General features: G+C 39.9%; 1 protein-coding gene across 2 annotated transcripts in view; it reads right to left on the bottom strand.

The window, feature by feature from the left end:
- SLC39A8 (solute carrier family 39 member 8) overlaps positions 1-13027 on the bottom strand; it is an 80032-nt gene that overhangs the window by 49288 nt on the left and 17717 nt on the right. For both annotated transcript variants that reach the window (XM_043571668.1, XM_043571676.1), the window contains exon 3: positions 3191-3353. In XM_043571668.1, coding sequence (XP_043427603.1) covers positions 3191-3353 — 163 coding nt within the window. The remainder of the gene's footprint in view (positions 1-3190; positions 3354-13027) is intronic.

The following is a 13027-nucleotide window of genomic DNA, read 5'->3' as shown; positions in this document are numbered from 1 at the left end:
TCCATTTTATGACTTTGTAGTGTTGACCCTGGAATCCCCTCACTTCCTGCTTCCCAATTCCCTGTTCCTACCTCCCGGTTCCTAAGATAGAGGAAATCTGGGAATTAGGGTTAAAAACACTTTTGAATGCAGTCACTAACATGCAGAGTAGAGGACTTGCTTTTTCTGAAGTTTCATCTCCTATACCCAGAATTATGTACATGGTGGATATATTTTATTTAACAGACATATATATATAGTGCCTAAGCAAATGCTATATTATATTCTACGTGCTTTACAAATATTATTTAATCTTTATAGCAACACTATAAGAAAGGTACTGTTTTAGCTAAGAAGACTGAGGCAGAAAGGCATAGTCACGTGCCCAAAATAGCTGGAAAGTTACAGAGCTGGGATTTGAGTCCAGGTGGACTGACTTCAGAATCTATGTTTTTATTATGTTACGCTATTATTAAAAGTTAATATACAAAGCATTCCTGAATTTGCTTTTGAACACAAAATGCAAATTATATTAGACAAACTTGTAGAAATACAAACATATTCCTATTTAGTATATAATCTAGAAAAAATATTTGCTTAAACAATTCGCTGTGAAATTATTGTTATTCACAAAACTGCTAATTATATTCATAAAGTATATTTGGGGCCTTTACATGAATGTAAATACAGAATATAAGAGAGAACATGGATCATGAAGCTGAGACAGCTGGGTTTGAAAAAGGCTCTATCACGTGCAAGTTGTGTACTCTTGAGCAAATGACTTTATGCTCTCCATACATACGTTTCCTTGGCTGTAAAATGGGAGCAGTAGTTCCCACAGCACATAGTTGAATGAAGATTAAATGAGTTAACATAGGTCAAGTGTTTGGAACAGTACTCACCCACATAGTAAATACTGCGTAACAGTCGACTATCATCATTATTTTTGCCATTGTTACCACTCTTGTTACGAAGATAGAGAGAGATCAAAGTACATACATATTCACAAAGGAATAAATCAGTGGAATCAGCACTTCCTTTGTTGAGGTGTCCCTTTTCTTCTCTATCCTCTCTCTCTTTATATTCTTTCATACTCAAGTTAGATGGGCTCACTCAGACCAGTGGCTTCAAATGCCACCTCTAAGGTGACAAATTTCTAGCCTTGACCTGTTGTCTGAACACCAAATGTGTGCATGTCACTGACTACTGTACAACTTTCCTTGATGGTCTACATCAGTGTCTGACACTGATCATGTGAAAAATTATACCCAATCCTCACCACTTGCTTCCTCCATAAGACACTGCTGCTCCCGGTTTTCTCTACCCTAGGAAATGGCACAAACATCTCTCCAGCTTCTGTGGGTCAAATCTTGACTCATCTTTCCCAACCCCCACATCTAATCCAGAAGCAAATCCATTTTCGCACAGTTTCCAAAATCCATCGTGGATCTGATCACTGCTCCCTTCTACCTCTCCCATCTCAGCCCAAGTCCCCATCACCCTTAGCACCAACCCTGGGAAACTGCCTCCTGACTAATCCCCTTGCATCCACTCATACCACATTACAATTTATTCTTCAAACCGCAGGTAGAATAATCTTGTACAAATCCAAACAAAATCATGTCACTCCCCCATTTATAACCCTACAGTGTCTTCATACCACATTCAGAGCAAAACCCAGTCAATTTACTGCATTCTACACGGCCCAGGGCATCATTTCCTTCCAGTCTCCCTCTTGCTTCCTATGCTCCAGACACACAGGCTTTCTTGCAGTTCCTTACATACGCCAAGCTCATTGTCAAGCTTATGGTGACTGTTCCCTTGACCAAGAATGTTCTTTTTCCAGAGAACATCTTGCTGTGGTCCTCTCCTTACCTTCAGTCAGGACCCTGCTCAAATGTAATCTCATCAGAAAGGCCTTCTCTGATGTATTGAAAATCACACTCACTCGCTATCTCCTTCTATCCCTTACCTACTTAATTTCTTCATGGCATTTATCACTCCGAAATTACATTACTTAGTTGCTTGTTTGTATAAATGTTTATTATTTCTCTTCTCCATTATACTGTAAGCCCTGAAAGGGCAGGAAATTTTTCTTCTTTGCTACTGAATCCTCAATGCCCAGAACAGCATTTGGCATGTCATTCAAAAAACATTTATTGGGGCACCTGGGTGGCTCAGTCAGTTAAGTGTCCGACTTCGGCTCAGGCCATGATCTCACGGTTTGTGGGTTTTGGCCCCATGTCGGGCTCTGTGCTGACAGCTCGGAGCCTGGAGCCTGCTTTGGATTGTGTGTCTCCCTCTCTCTCTCTGCCCCTACCCCACTCGTGCCCTCTGTTTCTCAAAAATAAATAAACATTAAAAAAAATTAAAATAAAAACATTTATTGAATGAACAATGTAAAAAAAAAAAGAGAATTAAAATATCCATGTTGGTCAGGTTAATGATTTGAGGGTACCAAGAAATTGCACATAGCTGGAAAACAGACCCGTGGAAGAAATAGTTTATTTTATTTGGAAAAGAATTCTTCTACATGGTTAAGTAGGTGAACTATACAGTAAGCATGCACTTGTTTTCTCAGATTTTAGAATTTCTTTGCAGCAGGTTGTTCCTTTGAAATGCAGTACGTATGGCAATACTATTATAGGCACTTAAAGAGGAGTCACTGGCATTTTCTTTTGTTAATGAAAATTAAAACAATCATAACTCGTAACCTTAATATTTAATCTAAGTGGGCTATTCCTTTATCCCTTTACTGAAAATTACAGATAAATTGATAAGCTTTTAAATAATAAGATAAGCACAAGGTAAGGGATATCACCTTATCAGTTATGAGCCAAATAGTTAACATACAATCCAACAAGTACAGTATAAGGCATCTATTGTTTAAAATCAAGAATTGAGTTTTACAAAGTTTTTAAGTGGTACCAAGTATAACTCTGACTCCACAAATGTTTTATAAAGTTTTTAATTGGTACCAAATATAACTTTGACTCCACAAATAGAAGAGCACAACTTATGAAGCTTAAATGAGTTCTAATTATTCTTATTCTAAACACTTTCAGAATATAAGCATTTTACCAACAGGTTCTAGGTAGATTAAATAAAAGCAATAAAGCAGAGAAAGAAACATGTTGATTTAATTTCAAACTAGCCTATAGGCTTTTCAAACAAACAGGAGAAGAAAAAAAAAAAACACCTTCCAACATACCTTCCGAAATATTTGGTTTTGTTTTGTGTTTGGGCCGATCCTCACAAGGATGAAAGTTCAGTTGTTGTAAGACTGCTGGACAGATGACAGAGAAGTTGGAGCTGCTTATCTGGGTAGTATTTGAAAAGCCATGAAGGGAAAAGATCTCTTCAGCTGATAGACACTGAAACAGGAGAAACAAAGTAAACATATGTGTTAGCATAGTAAAAGCATGCAAGCAAAGATACTCTAAGGAGACCCAGGATATTTTATCTAGATACACAGCCCAAACTTTACACAGAAGCCCTGTAATTTTAAAACAGCCCACAACTCTTTAAACCTAGAAATAAGAAAAAGATAGCAAAACAAGGGGGGAAGAAAACTCTTCTTGTCTACCTAGAGCAGCCAAAAAGGTAAGAACTAGTTTGGGGATTTCCAAGGACTTTAAAAATATTAAAAGTGGACCAACAGGGGTCAAATGAAAAGCTTTAAAACTATTCTATATTCTCAATCTCCCCTCTCTGTTTTTCTTTAGATAGAATGGATATTTTGTGTAGGCGATTGGGGTAGCTCTCTGCAACGTTTCTTGTAGACAAACACCTGGCTCCTCTACAGTTTCTTGGTTAAGAAACTCATCCATGCTCCTAGACAGCAATAATAATCCCAATACACAAAAGTTGTTTTAAAGCATATCTTTAGTACATATGGTAGTTTGCTAAAATATGTATTGTTCTCACTGATAGCGGGTAGCTGTTCTATACTATATAAAGTTTTAAAAATAGTGCTAGGCTGCATAGAAATTCATTAACTATCAATGAGGAATAAAACCTGCATTAGGAAAAAAATTCTTTATGAAAATAACTTTTTAAAGGTATCATTTTACTTACTCTTTACTCTTGGGCATATTTTAACTGTAAACCATAGTCCACATACTTGCATTACCAGGAATATAAAAGAAAGTAAATGTGTTACTATTGTTAATAATTGTTGTAAGAATTATAGAGTGTGAAAAATATCCATTCACTCAAACAGAAGAGTCTATCTTTAATAAGTACAATTGAGAAAAGTTCTTTACATGCTTCAGCCAATATTCAAACTAAGATCTTAGCTTTGTACTATAGTCTAGACTCTGTTCTCCCAAAATTCACATATTGAAGCCCTAACTCTTAATATAATATTTAAAGTTGGGGCTTTTGAGCCCCACGTTGGGCTCTGTGCTGACAGCTCAGGGCCTGGAGCCTGCTTTGGATTCTCTCTCTCTCTCTCTCTCTCTGCCCCTTCCCTGCTCACAATGTGTCTCTCTCTGTCTCTCAAAAATAAAAAAACTTGAAAGAAAGAAAGAAAGAAGAAAAGAAAAAAGAAAGAAAGAAAGAAAGAAAGAAAGAAAGAAAGAGAAAAGAAAAGAAAAAAGAAAGGAAGAAAGAAAGAAAGAAAGAAAGAAAGAAAGAAAGAAAGAAAGAAAGAAAGTTGGGCCTTTGGGAGATAATTAAGGTTAGATGAGGTCATGAGCGTGGTGTCTTAGTCCAGCTAGATTAGTGGTCTTTAAGACACCAGAGAACTTGCTTGCCCTCTCTCCACCATGTGAGTAGACAGACAGAAGGCAGCCATTTGCAATCCAAAGACAGAGCCCTTACCAGACAGAGGCCCTTCTGACACCTCAGTTTTGGACTTGCCGTCTCCAGAACTGTAAGAAAACTAACTTCTTTTTTTCTTTAATTTTTTTAATGTTTATTTGTTTTTGAGAGAAAGAAAGACACACAGAGTGTGAGTGGGGGAAGGTCAGAGAGAGAAAGAGACACAGAATCTGAAGCAGGCTCCAGGCTCTGAGCTGTCAGCACAGAGCCTGACGCGGGGCTTGAATTCATAAACAGTGAGATCAGACCTGAGCCGAAGTCAGACATTTAACCAACTGAGCCACGCAGCGCCCCAGAAAACTAACTTCTATTGTTCAAGCTATCCAGTTTATGGTAGTCTGTTATGGCAGCCCAAACTGATCAACACTCTATGAATGGTATTTGAGAACTCAAAAGTTGATGTGAATTGTTTGACCATGAAGCCCTTTCCTTCACAACAGAAATAATGCCACTAAAAATGTAAGATGTGAGTATAAGGATATCACTACTAAGTATTAAGAAATGATGAAAAAACATCAAATATACCGAGATGTATGCAGCTGTCAAAACTAAAACTGCAATTGCCTTAAAGAAAATGCGCATTTGGACTTCTGTTTTGTTTTTTTACTGCCTAAGTACGTGCCTAAGTCTGTTCCTTGTTCAACCCATGACAATGGGTTTGGCTTCATGACAATGATAGCTGTGTGCCATCCCTAGAACAGGGGGTACCAATGCAACGTTGTGTTAGCAGTCTTCCCTTAGGCAGAGATGAGGGGGGTAATAAACTAATGCAGGGAGAAAATAGCTCCATAGGAGGAAGGAAAGTGGGAATACTTTGTTCGTTACCATGAAACCACCCAGGAGCAAAATTCCTAGCCTCAAAAATTAGATTTCCTGTGGTTAAACTGCATGATTCCAGGACTAAATGTGGGTAATAGCATAAATAGCGGCTAAGACAGCACTGTTTCCCCACAAGAAGTCTTCACCTACTTGGACTTCAAGTTCCTCTAAGTATGAAATAGGATGAAAAGGGAAGCCGCCCATAGATAATTTCCAAAGTCTTCTCAGAATTAGCATCCTAGACTTCCTAAAACTTGATGACTGTTAGGCAGTTCTTTTCAGGCTCAAATTGTGACTCATTAGTGGGTCAGAAAATCCACTTACAAGGTCACAGTCAGCATTTTGTAAGCAGGCAAAAACTATAATAGGAACTATGGAGTGTATCACTCATAACAAGATATCATTTAGTGACACTTTTGCTTCAGTTACACATTATACAAACCATGTATACATACACTGGATCACAATGTCACATTCACTTTCTTACAGTAAATGACAGTTAACAGTTTGAAAATCACTACCCTCAAAAATGCGTTAACTGGGGCGCCTGGGTGGCGCAGTCGGTTAAGCGTCCGACTTCAGCCAGGTCACGATCTCGCGGTCCGGGAGTTCGAGCCCCGCGTCAGGCTCTGGGCTGATGGCTCGGAGCCTGGAGCCTGTTTCCGATTCTGTGTCTCCCTCTCTCTCTGCTCCTCCCCCGTTCATGCTCTGTCTTTCTCTGTCCCAAAAATAAATAAAAAACGTTGAAAAAAAAATTTTTTAAAAAATGCGTTAATTGCCCACCGTGCATCATTAAAGACACTCTCCTACATACAGTTAGAAAAAAATAGCGCAGCCGAAGGACTACAATAGTGTAAGACAGCTTAAAGTCTTGCTGGTCTGTGCAGTGTCTGTGTAGAAATTTGGGGGGGCAGGTGGTCACGGATAATCACACTTTGACAGTAGCAACTACTCAATCCCCGAAAGAACGAGGAGGTGGAGAGATAACAAAACTCTAGGCCTTGCCTAACCAAGAAACACTCTTCACTATAGACAACACACTGATAGTTACCAGAGGGGTGAGGGTGGGGGGTGGGGGGTGAAATGGGCGATGGGGATTAAGGAGTGGACCTGTTGTGATGAGTACTGAGTGTTGCATGGAAGGGTTGAATCACTAAATTGTAAACCTGAAACTAATTATCACACTGTATGTTAACTAACGGAAATTTAAAGAAAAACTTAAATAAAAAAAAAAAAACCACAACTCTAGGCCTTGCCTTATAATGAGAACGAGGACAGAGTACTAGCAGAACCCTAGCAGTGTGGCAAAACTGAATTAATGGCAGGCCTGATTTATTTAAAATAGCTATCTACCGGCAAGTAGGATGCAAATAACTTTACACAACCGCCTATTTGGCTTTACAATCTAGATTTCCATAATGCTTTGATTTAACAAAGTTGAACCTGAAACAAAGAAAGCAGTTGTCTAAGAAAGGGCGGTGTTTCCCAGAGCAGGGATAAACAGGATGAGAGCCCAATGCCAGAGCAGTGAGGTGACAACAGAACTGGTTGAACCGTTAAGGAAGGTCAAACATCCTCTCAAACACACCCCTTCACCTCCAAAACAAACAATGAATAAATTATGAAAGCAGCGGGAGGCACCAGGGCTCTTCATAGAACAATCCCGGATGATGAGCCTGAATAGTACCCGTCTTGATAAAACTTCCTGAGCTTTTTTGCCATCTTGCTTTACATTTATGCACTGAGCTTTCCTCCTTGGCATCTATTTGTTTTTACAACACCGCTATTGTCAAGGGTAGCACCGGAAGCTCGCCGGCCCTTTGAGCTTTGTGCTATCAGAGGCAAACTCCAACCACCTGCCACCCTAATGTTCAGTGGGTTGACTTGTTTTCTCAAAGCATTTTCTCCAATTTTTTTTTTAACTCCTTTGGTCTCTTGGCCACATGAAGGCGATCTCAAACGGGTCTTATTCAGATGAAGTACCCAAGTAAGGAAGATATAGAGGTAAAGGGGGTTAGATGCATATCATAAACGAGATCTCAAATTATATCCAGAATCATTTAACCAAATAGTTCCATGCATTTCTTCTTCTATTTCCCCTACTCCTTCTTCCTCACCAATTCTGGCTAGACAGAAATTTTTGGGTTTGGTTTCTTTTTGTTGGTGTGTTTTTTTGTGGGGTTTTTTTTTTTTTGGCGGGTGGGGGCGGTTGTTCGTTTCTTTGTTTTGTTTTGTTTTGTTTTTGCATCTTTTTCAGGACACATCTTTGTGGAAATGCTGATGCAGGGAGGGACAGGGACAGGGTTGAATGATTAGGGCACTTCCTCCCCAACATTTTGTACAGTTAAAACTTGCTAATAATAAATGCCAACGAGTTAGGCAAGATTTGAAATCACACAGCATAGATAATGACACAGGCCCTGTACTTGGCTAAACTTTGGTCAGGCTCCTCTAATCCTTTGAGGCCTCTGCCTTGCATCCATTCTCACAGGGTCTGCATTGTCCCATTTTAGCAAGAATCCTGCTAAAATCCTTGGGATCTGATCACTCCTGCCTGCCTTCAGTAAGGATCCTATTAAGTAGGATCCTCCTCCTCCCCAAATCCCTAGGATCCTCCTCCTCCCCAAATCCCTAATGTTCCCTCTTAGTAATTTTCCATTCCTTGACCCCACCTTGCTCCTTGGTTATAAATCACCACTTGTCCATGATGTATTTGGAAATGAGCCCAGTTCTACACTGAGGTCCCTTCTCCCCTATTGCAACAGTTCTTGAATACAATCTGTTTTTATAGCTTCAACTACTGTTGTACTATATTACAAGTATAATAACCATGTAATTGTACTACATGTTGCATAAATTATTTTCTTCATTTAACAAAATTTCTAGAATCCTAGAAGTCTGGGTATAATTACCGATGGGAGAAGAGGAAGGTGGGGGAAGTTGAAGTTTGACAACCAAGAAAGAAATAACACAAAGGTAAGTCCTAACACCCTCCATTAAGAAATCTAATAATTGTGGCAGAAATAAATCACACACCAATGTTTACAAAACCTGAGAAAAAGTGATAAATTCATGAGACACAATGATAAAGAGCTAGGAATGTTCCCGTAAGGGAGAAATGATAGGCAGAGGAAACAGTCAAAAACAACTCTGAGGTTAGGCCTTTGAGAAAGTAGACAGCGGCTGTTGCCACAGATGTGACTGGGGGACGTAGGAAAAGAAATACATTTGGGAGGGTGGTGGCCAGTTTGGTTTGAGACATTTTAAGTTATAAGGCCTGTGAAATACCAGATGGAAATGATGAGTGAGCTTTTTCCAAGAAAGGTAGAGGCCAGAGATAAGGACGTGACTGTCTTCCGTGAGGAGATAAAAGCATGGGGGGGGGGGGGAGGGAGAGTGGAGGAGGGGGGGATCGACAGAGTTCAGAAAGAAGAGAAAAGCTTTGGAGTTTAGGAACACATATATAATTTGTGCAAAAGCAGCAGGAGAAACCAGAGAACAAGAAAGAGCGAGAAAAGCCCAAAACATAAGAAGTCCTCTAGGCCAGTAAAATGTAGTGAATGCCTGTTGTTTTTGCCTGCCTGAGATCCCCATCATCCAGTAACAGACCATCTTCCTGCCACGGGAGCCTCCTTCTATGTGATGTAGTTGGGGCTGATCAGAGAACACGTGACCCAGACCAGTCCACTGTCTCCTAGAGCTATTGAAAAAAATCTTTTTTGACTAGGATTGCTATGAGCCTGGGGTTCCCTTAGGCCACGTTTCCAGCATGTGAAAGAAGGTGAACTAATGCGTAGAGATGACAGGTTTCCAACACAGTTGCTAATCCCCTGGTTAGAGCTGTGCCTAAAGCTGGTTCTGCCCCTTGACTCTTCAGTGACCTGAGACAATGAATTCCCTTTGTGACTTGAGCTAATTAAAATTAAGTTTTTTTCACTTACAAATGAAAGACTACTGATTGATCTATAAAGTAATCATCCTAAAAGACATTTTTAAAGCTAGGAAATGAAGGGGCTCCTGGGTGGCTCAGTCGGTTAAGCGTCCGACTTTGGCTCAGGTCATGATCTCGCGGTCCGTGAGTTCAAGCCCCGCGTCAGGCTCTGTGCTGACAGCTCGGAGCCTGGAGCCTGTTTCAGATTCTGTGTCTCCCTCTCTCTCTGGCCCTCCCCCGTTCATGCTCTGTCTCTCTCTGTCTCAAAAATAAAATAAACGTTAAAAAAAAAGGAAAAAAATAAAAATAAAATTTAAAAAAGCTAGGAAATGAAGCTATGTCCAGAACCTATGGGAAAACAAAACGATAAGCTTTTCCACTCCTTAAACCTTCTCCATTCTTCCTTTTCTCAACACATAGGCAGCTCTCTCTACTTGGCTGTCTCATCAAATGGCACAGATTAAACAATAAAGAACAATAGGAACATCTGATCCTGTGCCCACTATGCCAAGGCTTTCACACCACACTGAAAGTGAAATATCATTCTATTCAAAAGTCACCCCAAAGATTATTTCAGATTCTGCTTTTCCATGAACTGTGCTTCTGTGGAAACTGAACGGTTCACGAACCCAATCAGGACACTGCTAGTTGTGCCACGTTTTCTCTTATGAAGGTAAACGTAGGAAGAGGCAGCACTTTGTGATTCATTTAGACTCAATGACAGTCAAAGTTAGAATGAAACATCTAGTCCAGTCAGTTTTTTAGGATGTCAAGTAACTGAGCCACACAAACTTTAAATTTCATTACCAAGCCCCAAGGGAGCCCGAGGTAGAACTGGGATTAGAATCCAAGTCTGAGGAGCCTGTGTGGCTCAGTCAGTTGAACGTCCAACTATTGATTTTGGCTCAGGTCTTGACCCAGAGTTGTGGGATCGAGCCCCTGCATCAGGCTCTGCATTGAACATAAAGCCTGCTTGGGATTCTCTCTCTCCCTCTCGCCCTCTGCCCCTCTTCCCAACTCACATGCATGCACACTCACTCTCTCTCCCTCTCTAAAATAAAATTAAAAAAAAAAAAAGAATCCAAGTCTGAAAAAGAACCCTGTCTACCTCGTTTTCTTTTAGTGACTTCTCTACCCTGCCCTGCACTGCCACACCTGTTGTTTTACAGCAGGAACTACGGCTACCTTCTGGAATTTGCCGTGTATGTAGCTGAGATGAAAACCAAACAACTCCTCCTTCCCTTTACCCCAAGTGAATGACTCATCTCCCATTCTTTGAAGAGATGTGACAGGTAAGAGTCTGAATAAGAATCCATCCAAAATCTTCATCACTTCTACTCTCATCAAAGCCAATCCTACTTTTCCCTCACTGCCACTGGTGAATATTCATTCACCAAATACAGGTCGATAACATTTTCTCTGGGCCAGGTGTTCTGATGGATGCTGAGAAAAAGACATGGTTCCATCTTCAATAAGCTCATCATTCAGTAGATAAAACATATATATACAAATGATATAGCTATAGTACAACGTGGGAAGGGGAATAGTAAAGATACATGCAAGGTATTATGAGGAAAGAGGTCTGGGAAGGCTTCTTGGAAGACTAGATACATGTGCTGAGTCTGAAATGCTAAGTCAGTGCGTTTGTTGGCTGGAGAGATAAGATACGAGCCACAAAAACTTCCGTCGGCAGAAATCAGTAACACAAGTAAGTATGTGATTAGTTGCAAATGAATTTTATAAGCAACAGTTATTATAGGAGTACTGAGAAGCACATAAAAGATACATGCTCAATCTATACCATTTCTTTTAATTCCCAGATCAATTACTAAAGTAGGCTATAGGAGAAATCTGGGATAAAGAAATGATATCTTAGAAAAGTAAGCTGTCCAAGATGAAACAACTCATAAATGTTAAAGACAGAATTCAAACCAATGTCTTATTGCATTTTCTGACTTCTAAGCCAATACTCTTGCTGCAATAACCCTATGTTTTTTTGGCTGAACACTGAGAATGAGAAGAACACAAATAATGAAAGAGAGAACCACTTAGACCCTGGCAAGGAGTATATTTGTTGCCCCTAAAGTGACATGAGTCATAGAGTTAAATTACTCTTAGATCATTTTTAGCGTTCTACCCAAGGAGAAACCTCGCGAATAATCAAACTTCAACCAGGTTTTCTCACCACGGTGAGAATTAAGGAAGAAATGCAAGATGGCTGTGATTCTTTGCCCCTCAAATAGCCCTTCTACCGGTCACCCAAACAAGAATGTTGGGCACACTCACACAGAGACAGCCCAGAACCTGGTACCATACCCTCAGCCACACATCCATGGTTGCTACATTGCCATGAGCTACTCTTGTAACAGGATCATCAAATCTGGAATACCTGTATGTGTGCCATTTTGAATGCTTTGCATCCGTGTTACTATTTTCAATTCCATGTTTTTGCAGCTCAAGCAGAGGAGTCACCAGGTTGGTTCATCCACCTGAGCTACCATCACATAACCATATGACTGTGAGACCAGCACGACTGGCCATAGATTGTTAGGAATGTATTGAGAGGAGGAAAAGGTGAAGATCCAAAATAATTATTTAATGGAAACAAAACCTCTGGAATCCTTGAGATCACATTTACCACAGTATTTACGAATGCTAATACTAACAATTTTGCTATTATATATATATATATATAACAATTTTGCTATTTTATATATATACATATATATATATATATATATATGTATATATATAAAATTGTGCGCCTGGCACACAGTAGGGTTCAGTAAATACTTGTGGAATGAATGGATGAGTAAATGAATACATGAACCCCTCACTTGTCTTCACAGTATTTTTAAAAGACAACTGCAAAACATTTTAAGTTCACAGTAGTAACCTAAAGAAAATTATGAAAAAACAAACAAGCCCAGAAAGTGTGGTATACATTAGAGTGGTTCCAAGTGGCGACTAGCCAAAGCTCCCAAAAGAACAACTTAAATACTGAAATGTTGAAAAGGTGGTTTGAGTTTAACAACTGGGAGGCCCTTTCTGACCATGAAACACGTGGACAGTACCTGTTCATCCTTTCAGGGGTAACTGCACAATGTCATGGAACCAGGGATTTCGATGCTCCACCCTGGCAGCAGGCGTGTTCAAAGTCAGAATGACTGAAAGCACCACTTCCAGAGTTGCTGCTGATGCAATAATGGAACTACCAAGCCTTAGTCACAAGGAGCGTTGAGTACCTCTTCCAAACCCCCTTGGTATTGCTCAATATATATATGGCACTGAGTCACACTAAGCAACATTCTCTTGAACTTTTTCCCTCTTCATTTCCTCTTCAACATCTTCTCAATACAATTTTACCAAGATAAAAGGGATTTTTTTCTAAGGTTTGCGCAAAGAACATTCTAGACACGTGATCTCTAGGTTCAAGAGGTGGCTAATTGAGCAATCCCAGCTCTGTTTTCCCGA

The sequence above is a fragment of the Prionailurus bengalensis genome, chromosome B1 (genome assembly GCF_016509475.1).
Source record: "Prionailurus bengalensis isolate Pbe53 chromosome B1, Fcat_Pben_1.1_paternal_pri, whole genome shotgun sequence".
In the NCBI taxonomy this organism is placed as follows: Eukaryota; Metazoa; Chordata; class Mammalia; order Carnivora; family Felidae; genus Prionailurus; species Prionailurus bengalensis.
Note: the sequence above shows the minus strand (reverse complement) of the source record. Positions and strands in the feature narration are given on the sequence as shown.